At 40.8% G+C, this 27,380-nt stretch overlaps 1 protein-coding gene across 4 annotated transcripts in view; it reads right to left on the reverse strand.

Annotated features, from left to right (window-relative positions):
* BEND5 (BEN domain containing 5) overlaps positions 1–27,380 on the reverse strand; it is a 921,457-nt gene that overhangs the window by 88,854 nt on the left and 805,223 nt on the right. For all 4 annotated transcript variants that reach the window (XM_035333426.1, XM_035333424.1, XM_035333425.1 and 1 more), the window contains one exon: positions 13,668–13,820. In XM_035333426.1, the coding sequence (XP_035189317.1) occupies positions 13,668–13,820 (153 nt within the window). The remainder of the gene's footprint in view (positions 1–13,667; positions 13,821–27,380) is intronic.

The raw sequence follows: 27,380 nt of genomic DNA on the forward strand, positions 1-27,380 counted from the left end.
ACTACTGAGACTGAAACCAAGGGAAGCTCTGTCTTCAGTTAAGATCAGAAACAGAAAGGAAGATGATCATACTCTTGGGGATTGCTTCATAATACAAGTACACATTGGTTTCAGTGGACTGTGCTTTATGTTCGAATGGATGTGGAACATGTAATGCACTAAAGCTTCAGCTGGTGAATATGGGTGTACAAAGCCAGCTCTAAGAAGACAACACATGTCAGAATATGGCACTGTGGTTTGTGAGCAGAAGCATCACTCACAAGAGAAATGAGCTAATTCTTTGTCTCTACTCAGCATGGGAAAAATCGGAAATGTTGGAGAAATGATTCAGGGCAGACATTAGGGACAGAAGTACTCCCATAATTAGGAAACTCAGGTACTGATTGACATAGAACATCTATGAAGATTATGGAATCTCATCAACTACGTTTAAGAACAAAATGGACAAGTATCTGTCAGGTATCTGTCCATCTATCTCTGGGATACAGTTTGGACACGAGCTCCTTTTTTCAGCTGTATTTCCCATGATTTCAATCAGGCTTGAGAAAGGTTACTAGTTGAATTCCTCAGAGATGATTCTTGATATAAATCTTACATAATATTTTCATCACAGTCCTTGGCACAGTAAAGGAGGACCATGCCAACAAAATTTGCTGATGACACAATGTGGAATGAATCATCATTATGGAGGAGGCTCTGAGTATCATACAAAAAAAAGCAGTGGGATGACTTTGAGAACTGGAGTGATAGTAGTCAGATGAAGCTCAGCTGCACAAGTGCCAGGTCATGTACTCAGGGCCTAATAAAAAACAATCTCTGCTATAAGCTGAAACCTCATCAGCTGGAAATAGATGAAGAGAGATTTGATGTATTACTTCACTGAAGTGATTTTTGCTTTCTGGCAGAAAATAGCTCAGAAGTTGGATCTAGTTATTGGCAAAATTATACTTGCCATATTTCAGAAGTGAAGCATAAGTAAATAACTTGAAGAAGGGTTTTTAAGTGGCCAAAAAAAGAAAACAAAATTTGCATCGTTCCAGAGTTTGGAAATAGCATTATATAATGCTGTTTTATGTTGTAATTTTATTTTCTCTCTCTATTTTTTTTTTTTTAAGAGAAGTTCCAGTTTCACCTGTGTATAAAAAACAAAACAAAACAAAACCTTCAAATGATGGCAATGCCATTAATAAAATAATCTGTTCATTTCTTTACCAGGTAGTGCTGCAGTTCCAGGACCGGGGGGTGGAATGGGGCTTCATTTAGATGCACAAATGTAGAGTTTGAAGGTTAACTGTTCCACACACACACACAAAAAAAAAAACAAAACAAAAAAAAAACTGACGGCACAGATCAACTTGATATCTTCAGTAAGAAGAAAGATACCTGATTCGACTCAAGGAGGTTGAGGGAAAGAAAATATAATGTAAACCTTTCAAATATGAACACTTGCAAGTTTTGAAAGAGCAGCTTGGGCTTGGCTCTAGAATAAATGTTACAATCCAGAACATGTTTTTATATTTTATATGAAAAGAAGAAATTCCAGATTCAAGAAAACTGAAGTAGTGGCAAGGAAGGACTGCAGGTACTTGCTTGAGCTCAACCTTCTACTCACTGTCTCAAGTCAAGAAAAATAGGATGGAAAAATAAACACACAGACTATTGATTGCTCACCAGAACTGGTCTTGGCAACTGATAATGCTGAAACAAAGACTATGAAAAGCCATGTATTATCGTGGCAAAGAAGGAACCTTTTGCATTCACATTTATTTAATCAAACTCTATTCTGGGGCAAAGGGAGAAAGAACATGGGTCAGATTGTCCACAAATGAATCTGTTGTTTCTCTCTGAATCTCTTGCCCTAAAACCTTTGAAAGCTGAACTGAAGTCATCATTAAGCAAATGCACTGAGCAGGAACAGCAGGAGAACAGCTAAACAAATATTTATTTCTCCAAGGCTGAATCGCATGGGAGTGTCAACAGCAGCAGCAGCAAAAAGGATAAAATCGAGAAGGAGGTTGGAGGGTGGGGGTGATGGGGGCGGGATGGGAGGGAAGCAGGAGGAAAAAAACAAAGACTTTAAAGTTCTTAATTAGAGATATTTGTTTAAAATCAACAGTAATTCATTATTAAAACACACATATATATAAAAGCTCACAGAAGGACTCTGCTTCCCAGCTTGTGTGAGAAAATTCAGTGAATAAATTAGCTATCTTCAGGGTTAGGAGATGCCAAGCAACAAGAATCCAGTGCTGAAAGAGTAGAGGAGGAAGGGTGAAGGATTCCCCCACTTTCTGCTGGGAAGAAACATCAGAAAACTACACCTGGAACCCTACACACACTTGGTAGCCTCAAGGTTTTCTGATCCTCTCTTTATATCTCAGGCATTTGTGGCAGATTTCACAGGCCTCCTTACCAGATCTCATCCCTCCTCCCCACGCTCTGCTGAACGCCTTCTGTGTGACTGGTTTTCCCATTGGGAATGACAATGATCCTCCAGACAGCACAGAGAAATTCATAAACCAATTGGACCTTATTCAGTTATTGTGGTAAAGAGATGTGTGGGAAGAAAATATGAAAAAAATGGTGTGCAAGTTCTTTTTGGAGTAGTTTCAAAGAAGAAGGAAAAAAAAAAAATCTTGGTCAGACCTTTCAATGTGCCAGAACCCCTGTCTCCAGGGCAGCCTTGTCTTTTGGCTCTTGAGGACACTCGACCATGCAGTGACCGACTCTCCTTAGTGAATCGAGCCCCCTAGCTCACAAGTTCAACAGCTCAGGCAGCTTCCATATGGCTGAGAGATACTCCTGGTTCCTTGGCACTGCTCCGCTGTCCTGCTAACAACTATGGAACAAATGCCCTGAGCAGTCCGCAATCACAAAGTAAGGGCAGGCAGTTTACCAATTGCTTCTGCTTGTCTGTATCAAAGTCAGAAGAGCGGCTCCAAAGACAAGGAAGGAAAACAGCACAATTCCGTATCTGAGACTGAACTTGCCCAAGTCCTTCCTTTGGACTCCTGCTGGACTTGGATGCTGAGAGGTTTCTGCTTGGTGGGGGGGGCTTGCAGTGGTGGGATCTCCTCCTTGGTGTGTATGCATTCACAGTGCACTTGTCCTGCTACATCACGAGGAAGCCTCAGGTTACAGAAGAGGAAAAGGAAGAGGCAAAATCCAGTAAATCTGGTTCCACTCTTCTGTAAAATATGAGATGCCCAAAAGGGCTGAAATATCAGTCGGACTCAGTGTCCAGCTTGTGATGGATGGGAGCATCAGTTCTACCTTTCACTGATAGCAAGGGAAAGGGACATGGTACAAAAACCATTGCGCTCTTATACAAGAGCTATTGGGGAATGAATCTTTGTCTTCTGAAATTACCAAACACATTAGGGAGAAAAAGGATCAAGGGATGACCGCAGAGCAAGTCAGGCCTTACCAGGCTCCCAGCATGGGAACCAGGCTATAGACTGCACATCATTTACGATCAATCTTTAGGTGTTTCTCTAACCCAGCAAGAAAGGAAACTACAGGGTACAGATAACTCAGAAATGAATTAGGGGAGAAATCATCAACCAGCCTGAAATCTGGTCACAGGCTATGACAGATTGAGAATGATGAGTTTCTGATTTAACAAGGTCTAGGGGCTTCCTGTAATGCAACAGATACATTTTACCAGCTGTTCACATCTACTGCAAAACTATTGATTGCTTATGTGCCCATGGAAGGAAGTAGCAAACTGCATATGGTTTCAAAAACCTGAGCTCCAGTGTGCATGCAAATGTTTCCCACAAGATCATTTGTCTTTACAGAGTATCTGCATACTCAGAATAAAGACATCCTTCCCATATGCCTATATAGATAGCTGAGGTAAATCCAGGAACTGTTTTAAAAAAGAATGTAGCATATTCCATTGTACTCTCACAAAATCAGAGAATCTTGTTAGAAATCCTCCCTGGAGAAGAGCAGCGACATAAAAATGAAGAGAATTCATAATTATAGAATGGTTTCATATTACAACATATAATTAAAAATATGCTGGGTCACCTTATGCCATTTCCGTTTGGGAAATAAGCTTTATTTCACAATTGAAACGATCTCTTCCTTAAGTCAAAAGAAACGAAAAAACCCTCCACACCTTTTGCTCAGTCTGCAGTTGAGCAATAAGCACTTTACCTACTGGAATAAACTGGGAGCGTGCATACAAATTGCTTCATGTTCTTCACCCACCAGCACCAACAGTGGCCAAGTGTAATCAGGACTCAGTTACAACCTCACCACAGTTCTCTGTGGATGCTGCTCTCGCAGCTGAAGAGCAAGCTTTATTTCTGGAGGTCTGACCTCGCTGAGCCCTCAACTCACTGTCCCAGAGTAGCAAAAAAGTGATAATTAAAAAGTTAGTAGTTGGTGCTCTAGAAAAAAATGAATGACACTTATCATCAGGGAAGAATAGATGTGCCATTGGGAAATGGACTGGAGCCTAGGCGACGTCAAATCTATTGCTATGAAGAGTTTTACGCTACCAGCTATAACTCACTCGCATTTTCTAGAGTGCTTTATTGAAATCTGCGGAAGTCAGAAAGAGAGCACAGAAATGCACCGTCTTTGAAATCTTTGCCACGAAAGGTTGTAAATTGTGATATTACAAATTGTGACTCTTCTGTTAGCCCCTCCACAGGGTGCTATAAGAGGGGTGCAACTGGCAGCTCGCTTCCCTGTATGGGCAAAGCTAATTGCTGCCACGGTGTGCCCAGCAGTTGCTGCTTTGACCCTGCCTCTCTTCACAGCTGCTAGCTCATCATGCTATCTTACGAGCAAAACTTATCTCCTTACTTCTCTGGAAGCACTGTGGAAACTTCTCACTTCCAAAGCCAACTTAACTCTCTTCTCACACCCACCTCTCACCAGCTCCATTAACTCTCTTAATAGACTGGAAAGCATATGTGTTAGTGTTTTTTTTGTGATAGACTATCAACTCCATGCCAACTGGGTCTGGAGACATGGAAATCATGGCATTTGGGAGGCTGCTTTCAGGCAGCCCTCTTCCAATTTATTTTACAAACAAGCTGCAGACAGCATCTGAAATGTAGATGGATTAAAAAAGAAAGAAAGAAAAGAAAATCCCAAAGGCAGATGGTAGCAGAAAGCTGATCTGAAGGAGGCAGCAGGTAAAGAGGAAGGATTCTGGGAGCAGAGATGTGATGAAATGGCAACAGAGCTCAAAATGACTCCCTGACTCATCTCACCTTGCAGCTTTGCTGCATTTCTGATGCACAGGAGAGAAACACATTCAATCTCAAAATCATTCGTGACTACTGAAATGTGGGTAGAGGAGGTTTTGAAAAGTTCAGGATCGTTTCAAATAGGGATCCCATTACTTAGAGATTTTCCAAATTCCTTAGGGACAGACAGATTGGGTTGATATTCTTGTGACAGGGTGCTCGCTTCTTGCTGACAGCTCCAGAGTTAACAGCTTTTTTTTTTTTTTTTTTTTTTTTTTTCATAACTTCTGTGCCTGGTAAGAAGCACTGAGGTGGGCAGCAAACCTTGGGTTTAATAAGGGAATATTCTCTGGACTAAGGGAAAAAAAATATTTCAGTTTGCAGAAGTCTGAGAGAAGGTGTACAGAGGAGATCTGACTAGTCCTAAGAATGTGAAAGAGAGAAGCCTGAAAATGAAACCTTAAAACCAAATATTCTGAAATCCTAAGACATTTCCACCAATTCTACTACCTGGCTCATTTTTCCTTCTTCCTCCTACTTGGTGGAAAGTAGACAGCAATCACCCTTTCCTTAAAGGCAGCATCACGCTGTAGGAGTACCATGAAGAGGACCTGCCTAGCACTGCACTGTCAGGTTTCAAAGTGAAGTTCTCCTCAGAGAAATAATAGTTTGAAAAGTACTTTGTCACCACACACACATCCACTCCCTGAGGGGCTCCATTATTCCTTTAATGCGTAGTGAAGTAATGCCGCATCTTTCTCCCCCTCTCCATCCCTCCCAAGTGAATTTCAGTCATGCCTGCTTAAGTTTGCTGACAAAAACACATATTTGCATGGCCATTAAGAGAGGGGCTGGAAGAAGGGAGCTTTAGCAGCTCTCAGTTTATGCCTCAAAACCAAAACAACCAAATTAACTTTTCTTTCAGAAACTCTGTGGTTAGAAAACCAACTGGGTTTCATGCTTCAGGGTTTTGGCAGTTCACTTGTGAGAACCATGAGCTGCACTTTTATTCTCACTGCTCATTATCTGTGCTTGGCTCTGTACAGCGCCCTGCTGTTTGGCTCCAGGACTGCTGGAGGTCTCCGCTGCCTGTCTCATCACCCTGGACCCGTTACACCGGCAGCATCAGTGTGGCGATTTCACACTCCCCAGAATTCATTCTTGTACACTGAAACGTACTATTAGCTTCCACCTCCCTGAGTGCTACAGCACCGACATCGCTTATCGAGTTCACTGCCTTCACCACAACAGCTTACACAACACGAGTCCAAATCAAAGCTCTTCTCATAGAGCTTCTTAAACAACGCTCTGCAGCCAAGCTAAGCAGAGTGGCAGCGGCCTTACCTGAGGCCTTCACAAGGTCAGTCGAGCACACCCTTACGGAGCTGAGCAGCCCATCACCACCTACTCAGAAAAGGCAAGAGAAGGAGGCAGGTTTCACCCCATCCTTTAAGCAAGCCTAGGCTGGAGTTCCTCTTACAACCAGCATCTGCCAACCTAAACACATCCACATATACACACTCAATGTAGTCTTTCCAAAACACACTTCCTCAGGACCTCTCAGCTTCTTCTTCAGTGAGCCTGATTCTCCCTCTCATTAGAAGTGCACGTAGCCACCTACCCAACCATTAACCTACACCCAAACCCATCACCCACAAAACAGAGAGCGTCTGGAGCCTATCTCCCTACAAATAGCCAGCCCAAGCTTTGACCAGTGATGCATAACATATAACAGAACTGAAGATGCTTCAGGGTAAAAATGAAAAAAGGATCTGCTTTTCCTGTTATTTATTTATTCTTAAATAAATGCAATCTCAGCTTCCCAGAGCACATCCTTCCTTGAAGATGCCAAAGCTGGCACTTTCTAGTCGAAGCTCTACAGAACAATCATGCTGTTTAGAAAATAACTAGCATCTCTGGTGTTCTCAGTTCCCCTATTTGTCAGTAGAAAATGAGACATTTCCTCAAAATATACAATAAAATAGCCTCTAGCAATAGCCTGCAATTCTTCTCTTTACAATAGTTTTATGAGCATGTATGCAGTCTCCTGGGAGTGCTTTCATAATCATTTATACAAATGATAGAGACTTAGGACAATGAGAAGCAGAAAGGAAAATTCAACCATCACACATGCGGTTGCTTTGAACAATCTGCAGAAAAAAAGTGGTTTGTTGTATGGCAAAGAGATGTTCTGCTCACTTGTAGATCCAGAATAGATTATAACTCTCCATGAGGAGGTGCTGTGTACCGTACATCCAGTCCTCTTGGGCTCTCGCACTGCCTCAGAAACTGTTCTCTAAACCAGATTTCTGTTCTACATATATTAACATATACACTTAAAGCAATATACCCAGAAAGAGATCCTGGGAAGGGGTGAGGCTCCCAGTTCTTAATCTACTTTCTACCCCTCCTTCGTAGCGCAGTTTGTGCCAGCTCAGTAAAATTTTCACCACTCTACAAGAGAGATGGCTTGCATTTGAATGTAAAGGAGCTCCTTTCATTTGTGCCACGCTGGAAGGCTGTCACCTGCTCCCAGCTCCTTTACATTAGGTAAGAATAATGATGGCCTTTGAAAATATGCCATAAAATTGCTATGAAAAGTTGTTTCTTCTGTGCCTGTTCAAAATTTCTACCTGTGTGGGGATGGAAAAGGGACTGTCAACTCATGCACAAACAACACAGCAAGAAAGTAGTGAAAGAAAATCCATTTACTCAAACACTTCCCCCACCTCACCCCTTTTTCTTTACAATACAAATTAATTCAACCCTCTGTGTTAAAAGAGAGGTGGATTGTTTAGCACAATGTAATAGAGCAGTTTCATTTAGCCATGACTCTCTTGTGAGACCAAAACCTATCCCAAAATCTATCATGCTCAGAAGCACGGGCCTTACACTCTGTTCCTTGTGCCACCAGACACTTTTCCTCTCTCCCCTTGCCCAACCTCTAAGAATAGATATTTAAATAGATGGAGAAACTGTCCAAGAAGTGAAGCAGTGAGCAGAAACGCATCCCAGAGGGGCAATAAGGCAAATAGTAGCTGTATTTAGCTGTATTTGTCTTCCTGGGAATGCCCTGATATAATCTAACAGAAAAGGAAGCAAGATCATTTTTTGTCCTCAAGTTTTAACAGATTTCTGAGTAGATCCATTAAGCTTTTATGATGCTAATCAAGCCCACCTGAATGCAACAACTTTTGCCTTTCTGAGACAATGGTCTTTTTGGCCAAAACAGTAGAAAAGCATTTAGGAGATGGTGGGTGGATTGAGTCTGGATTTTACTTTGGGATGAATCTCAGGTCTGAGCAACCTTCTCACTGCTTCCCTTTCCCTGCCCAGCCACATGCAACACAAGTTTGTTCTTCTTTATTTCAGAAGAGATTATTGAGTTTTGCTCCTTGAATGTTCACTAGCTATTATTACTCCCTCTGGCACTCGTGCCAGCTCTTGCTTCAGACGTGGCCCCAAATATACTGGGATTAGTACAGGGATCAAAAGACTAAGAAGGATCTGTCTAGCCAGGAAGCTAACAGCCAGTAGACAGGAGTAGGTTTGCTGGAAGAAATACAGCTTCCGTAAGAAAGCTTGGACGGATCAGGTGTGTGCTGTGGAAATGAGAAGACTTAGATTATGTGGAAATCAGGAAAGCAATAGAAAATATAGATAGATTCAAAACCTTGAATTTATTGTTCAATTTTAGATATTCAGGCTAAAAAAAGTCTAAATGAACTTCAACAACAACAACAAAAAAATCAATCAACATCAACAACAGAAAGTAATAGGCTGGGCCATTTCATGTTTGAGTCTTCTCATCTTGCCAGGACAATGACTCTCTCAAAGATCTGCCTTTCCCAAAGAAAAGCAGGCAGGTCCTTGCTCAGAAACATCACTACTGAGTATGCAGCACAGCATAAACCATGGAGAAGGCTGTATGAACTGCTGACAAAGGCATTGGATTGGCACTTGGGAGACCTGGGTTTTATTCTCTGATTTCCCTAAGCGAGTACCCTTTTCACCCTCTCTCCTCTTTCCCAGCATGACTGAAAGCTCTGGGAGTTGTGGACTTCCTCAGTAGGTTAACTCAGTGCCCAGCATAATAGGATCCCAAGTCTTTACCAGGGTCTTTGGCTAACCACAGCACGCAAAGGAGGACAGACACTATTTCATGGAATCTGCTCTGCTGGAAGGTTGAAAGCAAGAAAATAATATGAGAACTCAAAGGTATCCCAAATACCACCAGTTCTGAGCCAAAAGGAATGACAACAACAACAAAACGAATAAAAGCAAAACAAAATAAACCAACAAATCCCACAAGATTAAACCAAGTACTTAAAAAGGCCAGTCTTTTTCATCTCACTGCAAAGAAAAACAATCTTTACAAAATGATAAAGCTACCCACAAATGGCTGCAGTTGTTTCTTTTAAATGAACCAGAGAGAACAGATGGTCTCTTCTCATACTGTCACAAAGGTCGAAATTAGCCACTCCTAAGACTAGCAGGTTCTTGAAATGTTCAAGTGCTTGTGTCTGGTCGTTATGACTAATCCACTCTCCAGAACAAGAAAGGTCAAATGAAGAACACCCCTCCAAACACTGCACCAACTCCTAGCCATGGCTGATGTGTAATGCACTCAGACATGGTGTCAACAGCTGCTCCCTAAAACCCAGTGAGTCAGCCTTTCAAAAGAGCTTGTCAGCTTTCACTGTTAGAGCTTTCATACTGATTCTATTTACTTCCCAATGTGTAAAAATAGCCTTCCTAAACCTTGAAATCATAAAATGTTTTCCTTACAGAATTTGTCCTTTCCCCCTGCCCCGGCCAGCTTCCCAAGAATCTCTCACATATTTGAGAGCAAAGCTTCTCAGTTCTTCTTTCATTCCCTTTCCTCTTCACGTGCTGACAGCCAAGCCAAAGGCAGGCCTCCATTTCTGAAGCCATGCAGAAATGAAGAATTTCTGGCCCCTTTCACAACTTTTACCTGCGAACCGCAGTCAACCTTCCAGCGTACTGTGAGGTTAAGTGTTCTGCTCAGCAGACAGGGTACAGAGACACTAGGTGACTTGCTTTTGGTCCTACAACACCGTGCAGGCACAAATCCCCTATACATCCCCTCCTCTAATCACCTACCTCCCTCAGATGCTGTCATTTAAATAAAAAGGCCTATTGGAAATGACAGGTGAAGAAAGCAGTCCAGGCATGAAATGCACTCTAAAGTATATTAATAGAAGGTTGCCAGACAAAACGGCACAAGGCATTTGATCGCATCATCTAGGCTTGTTGTTCATGCTCCTTTGCATCTGGCTGCGTGATTTCTGCCAGATTCTCGGCTGGAGGAGCAGGCTAGGATTTGCCTGCTTTCCCTAACCCGTGCCGGGCTCAGCTGCAATCATGCAGAGCACTGAAAGAAATCCCTTTGAGTCGGGATTCATTCCGAACATGTAAAACCCAGACAAATGACTGCTTCTCCAAAGTGAATCCCATTTCACAGCAAGTAGGTTATTAGTGTGGAACTCCATACAAGTAGCCTGCATTCAAAAGCCCTCTGCATTATTAATAGAAGATGAGCTTTTGACATCAAAGGAGAACCATTATGTATGCTAAACGGTGGCAAAAATTGTACCCGCACTTCAAACCTTTTCAGTTCTTTGTCCCTTGTAAATCAATCAAGGTTGACAGATGCTTTAAGGAGAGTAATCTTTTCAATGATACTGTCAATGGATAACATAATGGAACATTGTCTCTGTGCTGTGTGAAGACATGGAGCTAGTCAATTATGGACAACACTTCATGCAGCCGCCAGTTTTCACTTGAAGTGCTGCTGTTGAAGTATTATAATCCCAACAAATGGCCGCAGCAGCATACAATGTAAATGAGACCTCCTGAAGCTTTGGAAAATTAATTAGTAACAACAGTGGTCCATTCCCACACTTTCAAACACCAGCCTGGTAATGTTAACGATGCACTTCCCCCCTTCCCTTCGAGCAGTCAATAGGGCATATTTACATACACTATTTTTAATCTTCAACAATTTTCTTTCCCCCTTTTTAGAAAGCGCAGGAAGCTCTGGATTCCTTTTCTCTCTTTCAAACAGCAAAATTCACCACTGATATTTCTAACGAGTCACATCACCCACATGGCTGGAGCTGAAAACAAGGGATCAGAAACTTTCCCACTCAGACGCAGCAGTACCATTCACTCCTCTTGCTTCACAGACATGGGACACTTTGTGGCTGTCTCCTCCTCCAACACCTCTACACCCTCTGCTGCCCTGAGAAGAATGGCTTGGGTAGAAGGCAGGGGAAAAGTTTCTGGTCTCAAGACATCAGCAGAATGTAGGTTGAAAGCCCAGTGCTCTAAGTGCAAGCAGTACCTGGGTCAGACTATGATGCACTGGATGTCAACATGCATGCCTGACTGCTGGTTTCCACAAAAAAGGAAATTGAGAGTCAAAGGGGAGAGACTGCTCTGTTTATTTAGCTATTGGCTTCTATTTCCTATGTCATTTTCTCAAAGATTTTCCCTTTGCCAACTGAGACTTGCACTGAGAGGAACACAATCTTCCACAGTAACAGAGAGAAATCCCACACACGTGTACAAACTTTGGAAATTCCTATCAACTGCAAGTATTCAAAGCTATGATCTGTGAGCACCCCCTTAACAACTCTTCTTTTTTAAAAACAATCAGGTGCAGATAAGAAACTCCATTACTGAGATCTTCTCTGACAAAAACAGGCTCTTGAACCCTACTCTTACTTCCCCTGGCTCCAAACAGCTGGGAACAACTGCATCTGCTTTTTCTCCTTATTTACTACCAATTCAGCCTTCTGTGCTCTGGGACAGTTTTCTGAGAAGCCCTTGCACTGGTTGACGCCAGAAAACTTCAAATTGCAGCAGTTCCCTGAATTCCCCCTAACTTACAGCCAATGGTTAAACTATACTATGAGGCAACAGAGGAAGTAACAGCATGCAACAGGTATTATCCAGACAGCTGCCACTATGTGTACATCCTACAAAGAAGAGGGAAACATTCAGTCTACTAGAAATTACCTCCTCGGAACTGAAAAGACAGACAGAGGTAAGGATATCTTCTGCCTAGGCTTAGAAGCGCCAGCAACCCATCCAAACTTTCTCCCACTCTTTCATAAAACAAACTACCATAGACTAGAGGAACAGAGAGGAGTCAGGAGTTTTGATTCCTCCTCCCTTTTGCTGGAAAAAATCTGTCAAGAAAACAGTGGCACAGCTCCATTTCAATACCCACTTTCTATTCTTAAGCTCTGCAGTGCAATATGCACAAACACAAGACAAAAGATTTCTCTACTGCTTCTTGATGAGAAGGCTTCAGGCTAGCATTCCTGCCATGATGAAAATGGTCTTTTTTCCAATTATGCTGTGCAGACTTGTCTGCTTTTGTGTCTGATGTCAGATTTTGTTTCTCTAGAGCTAAACACATGCAACACAGAAGGGTTCCTCTCCTCCTCCATCTACCACCTCTGCCACAGGCTGGTTGGGATGGCGCTTCACAGGAGGCAGGCATCATGTCCCAGCTGTAGGAGACCTGTGCTTATCTCTCTGTGCCAGGAAGATAAAGTATAAGCAACAAGGGGACAGCAGAGATGGGGAAAATGTATTGTTGAAAACAAAGGGGGTTAGAAACATGACAGACATAAGAACAGGACCCAAACAGTAGGTTCTTGCATTCTTTTCTGCTTGGTGCAGGATTCCAAAGTGATTTTTAATGGTGCTTGTTCATACGATAAGGCTGTCAAATGTCATCCACTGCCTCACGTCTGAAAGTTCCCACTGCCTTGGCTGAGATGTGTTTATAAACGCTCCTTATCCTAGCCAAAGCAAAACAGGGCACCACACAACCCTTACTTACAAGGCTGTCCACTGAAGTCAACCCGGAGTGGGTAGATTGAAACAGAGCAAGGGAGAGCTATTTGGATGCAGCTGAGCTGGCAGTCCCATAGGGGTGTAACATGGGCCAGGAGAAGTGAACAAGCACTTGGAGGCAGGCGGGAGGGTCATTTGATGTTATACCATTATTTAAAGTATACGAGTCGAAAGTATTATAGTATATACTTATATACTATATATATATATATAGTATATGAGCCAATGTATTATATGAAAACAATAATCCCAGTCCAGTTAATCAAAAGCTAAATCATCTTCAGATAAAAACTAAGTGCATTAATAAATGAGAACTAAAGGTTATAATACAGAAGATGAAGAACATGCTTCTGTTCATGTGTCTAATAACCATACACAAGATCAAAACTAATCACTTTAGGAGAAAGGTGAGTGTAAGAGGAAAGATGGTGACTCATGACAAAAATTTTAAGTAGACCTCTATTCATATTAAGATAAAATTCACACAATTCAATTAAGATAGAGATTTATCATTAAAAATAACTTAGACACACACACAAATGGATTAAGAGAAACATTGCTTACATAAGAGAAGTCTTCAGCATTTTGACAGAGTAGCTTGGGTAAAACAGACTGTCGCTGAAATCTTTCCTCGTCCTCAAAGATGTTCCCATACATGAAGCCATTCATCATGGTGGAGTGGGCATGGATGTCAATATAGAACTCCAGGTTAATCTTCTGTTGAGGGGAAAAAAGAAACAAAACAACACAGCATGAGATAAATCATAACCGTGTTATGTAGGCGAAGCCTTCTGTAAATCCAGTACTGCCCTCCTTGAGTCTACCCATGGTGCCAGTGTCAGAGAGCCACGCCAAAGACATTGTTTTGATGCATCCAGCCATTCATGTCTTCTTGGGGTTGTATGCAAGACTCAGCACAAGACCTTGACAGACATTCCTTAGCTGTTCTCAGCAGGCTGGAACATCTATGCAGCACAGGACAGTATGCAGATAAGAGCTAAGGCACTATTGTCCTCTTTGCCACAGGGCTCCATGCCATTGATAAAAGCATGTACCTTCCAGTTCCAGAGCATGACTGTTCAGGCATCTCTGAATGGCTCTGCATTACAATATGCAGATGTACCCTTTCGGCCAGCAAAGACTGGCTCAAAACTGTGTAAATGAGACTTTCTTCAGTATTTCCAATGCAGTTTATTTAAGTTTATAAAGAAAAATACCACAAATTTCTAATCCTACAAATCCACCTGGAAATTTGTCTTACTCTGCTTTGTAGTAATCCAACAGAAAAAAACTCCCCAAAGCAAGTGCCCTGAATACGTGTATTCTTGTAGCATCCCATGTGCTTCTGCATCTGCTACTCTTGCTACAGAAGAGAACACCAGCCTCCCTAACACAGAAGTGCCTGCTCTCCCCATACCCTTCTGGGACTAGCAATTAATTCAATGCCAGACGACTCTGTAAGAAACCACTGCTCAAATGTCCTGTCCAGAGAGACATTTTTGTCCTCACATAAGTTGTAAGTGACATTGCACTGCCAGCAATGGCAAAGATCAAATGTTCACCTTGACCACCACGTGCAGTGTCACTGACAGCAGTAAGAAGGCAACAGTCAGTACTAGAAAGTGGTACTGGAGCAGCAGTCACTGAATTGCCCAGAGTTTCCCAAACACTTGCTACTTCTGGTCCTGAACAACTTGTGCCCTGTGACCAGATAACAACAAACCTCCCCCACAACCTGGCCACCCTGGCTGGTAAGAACTGCCCCCAGAAAGTAGATCCCAATGGTGGGGTGGAGGAGCAGAGCTCTGTTAACAGGACAGGGGATTTTGATGCTTAACCAGACAGCCCTGTACCCCTCAGTGGCACATACACCCCTTGCCAGTAAAATGCAGTATGTAACTCCCCTGCTGTATCTGGTCTGCACCCAAAGCTTGCTCATGCTACTGGAGAATACCAAGCTCCAAGGCAGTCTAATGTATTAGAAAAGCACTTCGTATGACAGCAGTGTCAGCTCTTCTAGAGAGTCTCTAATGGGGGGAGAACATCATTTGGTATGTGATATTAATATGATACAGATTTACTTTCCCTTGGCAGAAAAGCAATGTACAATACACAGTGAACGTTCAGTTTAATTAAACAGCCTAGAGAGAGTAATACTGTATCTTATTAAGCTTCTCTTATGTTAAGATGCTGGCTAATGCAATATCAATATCTGACCATGCTTCACAGGAAAAGGAACATTTGATTGCATTTGACTCTAAAACAATAAATTGTCTGCTACTGCAAAAACATTTTGCTGTGCTATAGAGGACCAACAGTGCAATAAAGCACGCACCTGCTATTTAGAGAAAGATTAGCATCAACTGGATGAAACACCACATATGATTTTCTTCCTCTCCAAGCACACACAAATTCAAAGCAAGATTGAATAATACTTTTTTTTTTTTCATAAAATATTTTCCCATCAGAAATAAAATTTGTTGAGATCAGATGTACACCTCTTTATCATCATAAAACCAAACACACTGTAAAGTCTTAAAACAGTGATTTGATGTTGAAGTGAGGAGATAACCTAGTTGCAATGGATATTTCTAAAGCATGAATGTCCTTCACATAGAAGTCAGTGACCTAAGGTACGTTTATTTTAGAACAACTACATGAAGTTCTTTATAGCGACGTATTTACTGATATAAAGTAATTGAGAAACACAGCAAGACATACAACAGTAGACTAGCATAATCTGTGATTTAAACAAAACTAAAGGGGGTGGCTTAGACCAAATGATCTGTGCTGTACTTCTCAAAAGTTTTCATTTTTTTTTCCAAAGGAAAGTAAAACAGGCACACACAAGTACAGTTTCGTAAAATAACTTTCCAGCAAAAAATTCACTTGTACAATTTGTGTGAGCTGAGCCTCAACTTAGTTTTCATTTGACCAAGCCATCCGGTCTGGTACTAGAGAATATTTTCTAAACTTTCCAAGGATTATTGCTAAAAAATTGTTGATAAAATTGTTCTGGAGAATTTTAGACAGTCTCTTGTGGTGCTGAAGTTTCTTTGAAAGTCTTTATCATCCAAAACAGTTGCAGATGTAAACTGATTCTTTGTGAGGGAACAGCGGCATGCACAGGTGTCACCTTAGCCTAAAGATTACACTTCCCAATTGCTTACTTGCAAACCATGACATTCAAGAGATAACTCATCACCTAGGTAAGTGATTAAAATCATTTACCCAATAATTCCCAACATATTTCAAAAAAGTCATTTTCTATGTCAGCCAACAATATCTATACTCCATCTAAAATCTAAATATCTAGACTCCATCTAAAACTCCATCCCCCACCCCCTCCCCGGTCCTTGTTCCTTAGCTTGCTATGGAAAATATAATTTCTCAATTTCATATATTCCTGCCCACTAAATATAGTCCCAATTTGCAATTGTCCATCCTATTCAGTAAGTTGTTAAACACCACTAGAGTAATTGCCAGCTAGATGTACTACTCCCAGACACTGCTGTATGTGAGCAGATCAGTATTTCAGTGTTTCACATTTATTTTCTTCTGATCATATTCATTATTTTATCAAAGGGAAACATCTTGAGCATTCTCCGTTACAGAACAGAATAACTCAGTGCATTGTTAATATAACACATGAGTTCCTAATGGAAAATTTCTCTTTATTCACAGACACAAAGATATTCTGACCTTAAAATGGACAATAACAGCCCAGTCACTTGGACGTTAACTCAAAGTTTGCCAACTCATGCCCCTGAGTAGTAGGTGATTTGTTTGCAGACGTGTTTCCCAAAAGAACCAAAATATTCTCCCAAATGAAAATGTTATTTCTTCTCTCTCTTTAGAGATATGCATATTCATAAGTACTTTACACGCAGAAGCTTTCACCCACTGCTACTTCAGAAATTTAAGTACAGGAATAAAGTTTCATATTTCAGTTGAGGTTTTCTGGAAGGTTTTTACGTAATTACTGATCTCCTGTAATTTAGGCAGGATCACAGAATTAGCATTTTATTAAATATATAATGTCACCTGCTGGTGGGAATTTCCAAAAAATCAGCAGAGAGCTGACCTGAAATAGTTTCTCTTGGAGATAGGGAGAATTTTAATTGGAAATGAAGTTAATAAATTTATGTGTGCATTTACATATGTGCACATGAACACACTTAAAACATAAACTAATTCTATCCACTGTTAAACCACAAGGACATCTGACGGGATCTACACAGCAGAACCCACCCTGGTTATGGCTTCTAAAGCAGTAGCATCTACAAGTAAGGATAGGAGTAAATTTAGATGTGGCTCAAAGTCTCAGTCACATTTGCTTCAACTTTTAAGCAGAAAATAACGAATAACCAGGCTCAAACATTTCTGGCTGCCATAGCTGCCTTCTGAGAGACTTACATGTTACATCCTACAATATTATATTAAACTCATCATTTTCTGCTTTAGAGGTGGAATGCAAAATGATTCAGATGCCTTATAAAAATCATCATGCAATTTAATTCCCTCAAGTGTCTTTTCTTTGTGCTTACAAGCAGCAGCAGAGGATTTCTCTCTCATGCTTTTTTAAGTAGAGCTGTAATTACCTGGATGACCCAGCTTACAGAGTTGGACAAAACAAAGGCAGACTTGCTCTTTCTTTTCTCTGTGTCAAAACAGAAGACACTCACTAGACTGACAATGATTGAACCCCACTTCCTAGAAAACAACAGTTAACATTCTCTCTCTTGAAATGAATGGTCTTTGCCTCTTACCACATAAAAACAGAGTAAATAAATAAGTGAAAGAATTTCTGCTCTAAAGTTTATTTGAATCCCTGCCTTTGTGGCACACAATTTTCACTGTTCTCCTGGGTCAGAATAAAGTTTCTGGCAGTTTGAGAAATACACAAAAATTAGGGAGGGGAAAAATGAAAGAAACCATGGATAAAGAATGAAAGCTCACATTTATTGTTAAGACATGAAGCAGGCAAAGTAGCACAGAAACAGGTGCGTGTTGCCATGTGAAGTGTTTTGAGAAAACATTCTCAGCTTGTCTGCATTTTTATTTTATTAGCTGAATGCCTTTGGAAGGTCAGTAATTAAAGAGCAAAAGGAAAGGATGATGTTAACAGCTAAGGCCAATATGACCAAACTTAAGATTTTGAACAGTGCAATTATGATTCTTAAGGAAATCGACATTAAAAAAAAATCAATAAAAGCTGTAATAAAGGGATAACTGTGCATCAAGCCCAGAACATGGGCCACTAGAGAGGCAAGTGATGCAGGAAAAAGCCAGCTCTGTCCACCAGCTGTCACTTCAATATGGATTTTATTTATTCTTGGGCATAGCAATTGGTTTAGAAAGACAGTCCAAAAGCCTTCTTCAGGCCAATATATCATATGGGGGATGGGATAAACTCTTTGCAATGTTTTATACAGTTGTTAAAACCATGGCTTGTCATTAGTTGTAGTGAATGTAACAGCCTCCAGGCAGACTTTCCAGCCTTACTGCTCAGCCACTGAAGCAAATGGACATACAACAGTTGGCACCACATAAGGAGTTTGACCTCTTTAGTTAGAAAAGATTCAGAAATTCCCAGAAAGACCATTTCTTTGGAGTTTCCTAAGGCCCAGAATCTCTCAAAAGAAAATTATGCAAAAGTCTCAGATATATCTGTCTTCATGTACATACCATACCACATGCTCATAGTTTGGCAGCTACTGCAGGTGACACCAGAAAACACAAGTCCAACATGCTAATAAGCAAAATCAATAAAAACTGAGCATTCAGCTTCACATGTTCAGCAGTCCACATTCAGCTAGAAACCATCAGTTCTGGCCCTCTCAGCTCCAGGAAACTCTGTCCAGTGCCTTGGATCACTCTTTAGGGATACATGACACTCATCTATTGTTGACTATGCAAGGGAACATGAGGTAGAGTTTGGGCCGCTTGGCTATAGTTCATATTTTCAAACTTCCCCTGAGATATCCAAATTTCAATGCCTGGCAAGGTGAATTTTACTCAAACCACTTTTCTAACATCTACCTTCTTCCCTTATTTTTCCCATAAATCTGAAAGAGACAGCATAAACCTTTAAAAATATATTTCCAAGAATATTTTCCTCTGCCATTGTATAACCTCCAAAGGATCAGCAAGCTGGGCCCAAAGTGTCTTCTCCAATTTTGCAGATGATGTAAGCTATGCCATATTAGAGACACTATTTCAGAGACGTGCCACCCGCCTTTGTAACCATAGGGACAACCTCATCTTTCTCCTTCCATTCATCATCTTATGGTGATCCATTCACCTTTGTGCAACACCATGGCAACCAAAGCAATTATTTACTTAAGATAATAAAAGTAGAAAAGTGGTTTACTATTTTTTAAAAAATTCTAAAGGTTAAAAGCATTTTAAAACAATATTTCCTCTTCTTGCTTCCAGTGAAGAGGAAAATGCCAGCTTAAATACACTTATTCTCACTGATACCAAGCAGAACAGTCAATTTCTCCTTATCCCTATAAATACCTTTGTACGATCCAAGAATGTCTTTTAAGTGTTCTGCAAAAGTAGCTTGCGAATACTGATGCACCACTAATTTTGCATGACCTTCTAGCAGTTCTTCATGACACTTCACACTTTTTTTTTTTTTTTTTCCCAAATTATTTCAGTGATGTTCTGAGAGACAGTTTTCGGATTGGACCACTCCAGTCCAGTTGCCATTCAGAAGTCATTTGGATCTCTTACCCGTCTGATTACATGCCAGTTTCTCAATCTGAATAATGATATTTCTTATTAAAAGGCATAATCTGACATGAATCATTAATGACTCAAAGAGGATGGAGAAGAGAGTGCTGTTTGTTCCATGGATTCGTACAGCAAAAGGATGACATGTCCATCAATGTTATCATGCCTCTTAAAAAGTGAGGGATACTTTTATCCACAGAAGAACCCCCTTCAGTGATCTTGAACCCTGCTCTGGTGTGCCCATCAGTAGGCCTGAAAGGAGCTAAATGTGTAGTTTTGGCCCTGGAGTGGGAGATCAGCAACATGCATATTCTGACCCTGGTTCTTTCTCTGTCTGCTTGCTTCTCTCACCTGCCAGTGCAGATAACAACACCTCCTGAGGATTAGCTGACGTTTGTAAAGTGCTTTGAAGATATAAAGCATCACAGTGCGTACAAGTTAAGTGTTAATTCATCTGCCAGGCTGATTCACTCTTTGACCTCTCTGCAGAGACTTCCAGTTAGTGTCAGCTCTGGCAGTTTTTGCAATTCAGGCACCTGTCCACCAGCTACTGGACTGAAGCCAACAATTCACACAGGATGCAGAAGAGCCGTCAGATGGCGGTAACATTTGGTCACGACAGGCCTGAATTGGATTTGAAAGGGTGACCTGGAGGTGAAAGGCTCTCTCAAGAAGTCACTTCTGTTCAAATGCATATTAAATTAGAAAGGGGCCAAAGGGACTGTTTGAAGACCCAGATCAAGTTTAGACAAGACTTTTGGGTCAGCTGCATGGAAAATTATTGTATAATTTTTACCCTCAATGAACTGAAATCAAGAAATACACTCTTTCTGGATTTTGGGCCTGACCCCAAGCCAAAAGAAGGATAACTCTGAACAAGGAGAGTCATTGTTCTGCCACATCCTCTCTCTTTCCTTTATACAGGAACAAACATGCACAGACACTCAGAGAGATGGGCTTTGACCTCAGCAAGCTCTGAAGATTTTAGTTGTCTGGATAATAAGAATAAAGCACCGGAATTGTACTGGGTCTCAGGCTATTATCTCACACTAAATTTTGATGATCTCACTTGGCCTTGTCTATCTCAGACCTCACTTGCACATCGCTGCTCTGCACCTGTGAGATCTGGATCCACCACCAGATGTTTTGCCGAATAAGCTCTGGAAATCCCACCTTGCTCACTTGTCTGCAACAGCATTGGCTTTACAGAAAGACAGCTTTTCAGAGGAAAAGGAATTATGGCAAAATAACCAACAAGTTTTGGGGAGAGGGGAAGAACCATACTATTAAAAAAAAAAGCAACAAAAAAAAAAAAAAAAAAAGAAAAGCTGAAGCAGCATTTTAATTCTGGAAATTAATGACAAGGAAATTGGGTGACAAAACAGAAATATCTAAATGACCATGTTGTTACTGGGTGATTCAGTTTCACTCTTGTCTGATTCTGAAAGTTTTCTCTGCTGAAATGCTCCCAGTAGCTGTATCAGGGAACTTAGCACTCCTTGGTACTGTTTCTTAGACACCAACTTGCTTGCTGTGTAACCATAGGCAAGTCATTTAATGTCTCCAGGCTTCATTATTGCTGCTTATATACTTGAACCTATATTAAATCCAAGAGTTCCTGTTCAACTATTCACTTCATAGAAGCGTTAATCAATTTGTGTTTTACAAATAACTTTTAATTATACCCCTGCAGAATCTTTTAAGATACACAGTCTTTACTTTGTAAGTACATAAATAAGGCCCAAAGACATTGCCTGTCTCTCCTCCAATTGCAAAGGGAAAGAGACTCAAAAGAGAGGCTAGGAATTATGACTTGCTGTCCCCTAATTTCCTGGGGACTAACCCAGTTGGACAAATTGCATGTAAGCAAATCAAAATTCCTAATAACCAATTTCTCTAGTCTCTCAAATAATATATGGCATTATTCATTATTTCTCATTAAATAAGTAACAGCTGACGGAATATAAAGTCATCAGACAGAAGACCTAAGGCAAACAAAATTAAGTACTTTTAAAATTACCTTATGCTACAGAAATCATTACCACCAGATTTTGGCCAAAACATCAAGATCAATTAGATAAATTCAAAGAAAAATATGCTATCATCACACACAAAGAAGAGAACACAAATTCTCTATCAGAAAATCCCCAAATTACACATTGCCAGAAGCTTTGCCCCCTTCTTCCAGTCTATCCCTTAATATCTGCACTATGCCATTGGATACTGAGACAAACAGGCCTTGGGTATGATGCAGCATCATTGTTCTTATTTTCCAATTAGACTTTAATTTATATTGAAGCATATGACTTGTGTAGTTCTTAGAAAAGTAACGCATTGCTTGTTGGCAAAAAACACGCATATTTCTACAGTTTAAACCACGTTAAAAAGGGATTAGACAAATTACTGGATGGTAGGTCCTCACTACATAAAGCTTTTAAATCCAGAAACCTCAAAAGCAATGATTAGTAGAAGCTGGACATCAAAGGCGTGGGCTCATTTTACACATGCGAGTTTTCAAAAGATGCTCCTCAAGTGTCTTCTTCTGCTTCTAACAAAGATGCCGAAAATCAGATTAGTTGGACCTATGAGATGACCTGTAGTGGTGGTCCTTAAGTCCTGACTATGTTGATTGACATGAAATAAGAAAGAGACAAACATACTAGTATGCAAACTGCAAACCTGTCCAGTCAGGTGGAAGCAAACACGACATGTGTCATTATGTGGCCACCTACTTCCTTGGGAAGAAGGAAGGCTATGGAAGGACACTGCGCATGTGCTCTATACATGATGGACAACTGGAAAGCAAACTAGCGATCTCTATCTGTCTTCCTGGCACAGCCTCACCACAAGCAGAAGTCATCCATGGTCATTAGCCTTATTCTGTTCCTCTGAAAGTTGCTGCTTTCTTTTCTTTCCTTGTCCTTGGCATAGGCAACAAGCACAGCCAAGTAAGAGATAAAAGTGAAAGCTGATAAACAGAAACACAAGGCCAATGAAAGAGATTAGGGACTGTACAGCAGACATAACTACTGGAGGGAGGTTCAGCATGCTAACAAATAAAATAAAAAAAGAACTGGCCATATTATCTTCTTTTTGACCCAAGATTCATCCGCAGCTGGAAGAATAGGTTTCCTTGAGTTTTACTGGCTCAGAGACAGCTCAGCCTTTCAGATCAGCATAGCATTTCCGAACAACTGCAGAATGTTTCCTCTGTGCTTTACATCTAGCGGTATTTATTACCTGTACAGTGCTATAAAAGTTAAAACGTAATGGTCATTTTGGAAGGATCTGCTTTTATGACTGAAAGCAAAACACATCATGCCTTTTGCAAGGCACTTATCAGCATCAGACATATCTGATTTTTTTTTTTTTTCCTCTCCAATATTCCCCAACCCACACTGGCTGATAGGGCAACTGTGCTCCTGCAGGCATTATCACCTTGTGCTCTGCCCGTCAAACCAGACAGCAGGGCAGTTAACGGTGTCTTTAAGTAAATTCTCAAGGCAAGATCTCAAAGGCAATGTATGCCTTGCAAACATATATTGGGGAATGTCTTTTTTTTTTTTTTTTTTAAACCATTTCCTATAGAAAGAGGATCCAGGTTTCTCAGAACAACAGGGACTCAAGATTCAGCACAACGGTAAAAGAAATAACCAGAGTGACAATCTGAAGATACTAAACAAAGAAATAAACAAAGCTATAATTTCTTTGAAGAAGCATATTTCCTATCCAAGACAGTAGAAGCTGACCCACAGAGACAATGCTTGACTTAGAGATTTAGGTGTTTTGTGCCAGCTTTTTCTTATGCATGAATATATACATCTTTATAAGTGTGTGTGTATACAAAATTCATCTTTGAATTTAAAAAACGATTTTAAACTCATTTTCATCCTTGTACCTTGTTTTACAGCTGTCTATAATGGACAAAAAAAATTTGCTCTGAATTATGGATGTATCAGGTCAACGTTTGATCTCTGCTCTCCTAAACACAACATCAGCACTGATGGTCCATGTACTGTTTGCAGGTTGAGTCACCAAATGCTGCAGTGACTAGCCAGGTCTATGATACACTTTACTGACTGCTTTAGAAGCCAGAACAGATTGTAGGGCTTCAGAAGCCCTACAATCCAACAGCACTGTGAAACAATATAATCCTGGTTTGTCAAGATATTCTGGTAGATGCAACAATTTTTGTAGCAGCTAAATTCTAAATATGCTGTTCATCAGTTTGGTGGAAAGCATTCCTTCCTATGGCAGGGGTGTTGGAATTAGATGATCTTTACGGTTCCTTCCAACCCAAACGATTCTGTGATTCTACAAAGCGATGCTTTCCTCCCAGTCTGGGCTAAGGAGCCAGCTTCCTGTTCTAGTTGGAGATCTGTAATCAGATGAATATAATTTTCTAACTTCTGCTACTATGGTATTAATACTTCATTTTTCTGTGGTCTGATTTGCTGTGTGAATGTAAAATCCTCACAAATGGCTGGCACTCTTTGGTCAAGCAAAAATTGTATTGGTCCCTATACTACCTCAGGAGTCCCTGGAGAAAGAAAGGTTCTTCAACATGTGATTGAAACCACTTAGATCTGGATCAATCTAGTGGTTTCTCCTCTGTCACTGACTAAGGTAACTACACTCCTAACAAAAGCTCCTTGATTTACCACTGAAATTAGAGGCCTTTCTTTCTCGCTGATTTTTTTCTCAATTGAGAAGATATGCCAGACCTTATATAAATCTGTGCCACTTGGAAAGTTTCAAATCAATAGTCTGATGCCAAGAGAAGGGACAGTAAACAGCTCAGTGCAATGGTATCAGAGTTTTAAAGGAAAAATGGCAGTCAACAATATTAAACAATATTAGTAGCTGTTCACACTTTACACTGGAGTTTGTTGCTTTATGGTCCCTCCAAAGACTGACCCAGGCTTTAGCGAGAACTCTGAATACTACTCGGATACAAGAAAAGCTAGTAATGCAAAAAACAAACAAACAAACAAACACAAACAAACAACAAACACCACATTTCGGAATAAGACATTTCCCCATAACTGGATGAATCATAAGATGTGATATAAGCTAGCCACTTCCCAAAACTCAAGTGAAAATACAGAGAGGTCACACCTGTCCCAGCTTCTTAATGTCGGGGAACACATCCAAATGGTTCCAAAGAGCTGACCTGCCTTCCCAAAGATGCATCACCAGCTCTTCTAACCAAAGGAACCAGAGAAGTCCCACAAGAATACCCTCTTATTCCAACAGACCGCAGAACAAGACAGAAACAAAATATATAGGACAGTTCAATGAAAGTTCTCTGGAGGCAGAAAGTAATCGCATAAAACTTCAGCGGAAAACTCATGGGCAAAACAAACTTTTGGTGAACTCATTCTATTTCTTTGTATTTTCCCCACTGGTTTGCTCTCCTCCATGCTCCCACACACCACATCGTGAGTCGGAGAAAGTCCGTTAGTAAACTTTAATAAAGCACCCATTTCTCCCAACCACTTCCCTTTAACTTCAGATTTCTCTGAAGGGAGGAGGTTTCTGCTATCTCTGGTGGTTGGAACCTGATCCTGTCATTATTAGCTTTCTCAGAAACTCTTCATTTGTTGAATGTTGGTCTGTAATAAGAGGCAGAAAGGATAGTCATTTTTATAGCAACTACCTGCCAACAGAATTCAATTCTTTATCCCTTCAAAATCCCACATCTGTCCATGTCTCCAGGCACTAGTGGAAAAAGCTCTGCATTAGTTATTTTTATTATCAACATAAAAATCTTTCCATTTATTTATTTATTAAGAAAAAAAAAAAAGCAGCTATCTACAAAACTCAGTTCATTTTGTCCTTAGGCAGACATTTAAAGCTGTCTGCCAAATTCTTTTCTTAATAACAAAATAAGCTAAAGTCTTTATTACGCACAGTGTAACAAAATATGACCAGTTACATTTACCCAGCTGAGACATATGCCATTCATTTATCACCCAAAAAGTCTGTGACTGAAGAAGAAGAAATGTCTGGTAAAGAAGAGCCTGTTTCTGAACCTCAGTCTCTGGCTGGTTCAGATGACAGTGTTGAGCCCCAAAACACGTCCCATTCCTGCTGGCAGCCAAGTCCACAATGCACGCTGGAGCAGGGACAGATACCAAACTAGTGATGAGCCACAAGTCAGACAGTACAGACCTCTCCATTCAGAGTGAGGAGGGCTCAACTGAATGACTATTCTGATTTTGGGACTCAAGCGCTATGGCAAATGGCTCCTCCAGGTCTTCCCTAACGCAACAGGGAAAGGTAAAGCTCGTACTGCATGGTTGCCTCTGGGAGACACCACCACATCCTCATCCATGAGCCCCTCAGACCCATCACCACACCTGACTTTCAGGCTGGGTCTTTGGTTCTGGTTCCTGACAACATGACATGATGAAGAGTGAACATATAACCCAAACCACTCAAATTCCTTGCACAAATGCCGGTAGTGCTCTGGTACAAGGACATGGTAGGTGATGGGAATTGCACCTTCTGCCCAAAATCTTGAGGCCTATTTCACAGCAAGCAGAGTGCCTGGAAGGCAGGAAGGATTTGGAGCCCTAGCCAGGATATGTGTCAGAGCTGCTGCTTGAACTCTTTCGAGGCTAGTGACTGGCATGTTAAACCCAAACAACACATCTTAGGCTGACACAAGATGAAACATATTAGGCAGATGGCATGTTTTCTCTGTGCAAGCCAGCACCAGAGTATTTCCTCCTAACGATCTCCTGTTCTTGTTCTCACAGCAAAATTAGTTTTAAAGTAAAAAGAAACAGAAAAATATATAACAAGATGAGAGCAAGATTATTGTGTGGAAAATATATCAATATCAACAAGAAAGGGATTTTATTTTTTCTATTCTATGGCTTTTATTTATACACATATTGTTTATAAAAAACAAACACCCTACTTAGGCAGACGTGAAAAGTCAAAATTTACATTTAAATGGAGGCATTTAGGTGTTTTTTCCCCTCTCATCTCTTGAATGCGGAGTACAAAAGACTAAACTCTCAATTTTCCTAAATGGAAGGATAACAGGTGAAGTTTGCATTCTGGAAGCTATTCATTAAGCGAACAATGTTCAACTCGTCACTGACCAAAGCCCAGCTGATCAAGGGGAAAGGAGCACTGGCTGTTCGGCTTGATGGGGATTTGCTCAACAGCTGAGACCAGCAGAAGTTGTGATCTCATTGTGCCCTGTCCCCACAGAGCAAATTATGCCAAACGCAGCTCCCTGAGAGCAACACCTACGTTTTCAGATGTACAGTGGGTCACTGTCCAACTGAAAATCACTGCAATTTTAGAGATTTCTGTGCTACAATAGCCCTGGTTTCATTGCTGGAATGACTGCAAGTGTTTCAAGGCATGAGGTGATCTGCTTGTAAGAGAAAATAAGACTTAGAACAAATCCATAATTACATAGTATTAAAGCCTTTGTAAGAGAATGGAAGTGGAGACAAATACTGTGATGACCCTTGAAGCTTGTCAGCAATTAACTTCTTTCCCCCTGCACCCCCC

This window comes from Oxyura jamaicensis, chromosome 8 (assembly GCF_011077185.1).
Source record: "Oxyura jamaicensis isolate SHBP4307 breed ruddy duck chromosome 8, BPBGC_Ojam_1.0, whole genome shotgun sequence".
Classification (NCBI taxonomy): domain Eukaryota; kingdom Metazoa; phylum Chordata; class Aves; order Anseriformes; family Anatidae; genus Oxyura; species Oxyura jamaicensis.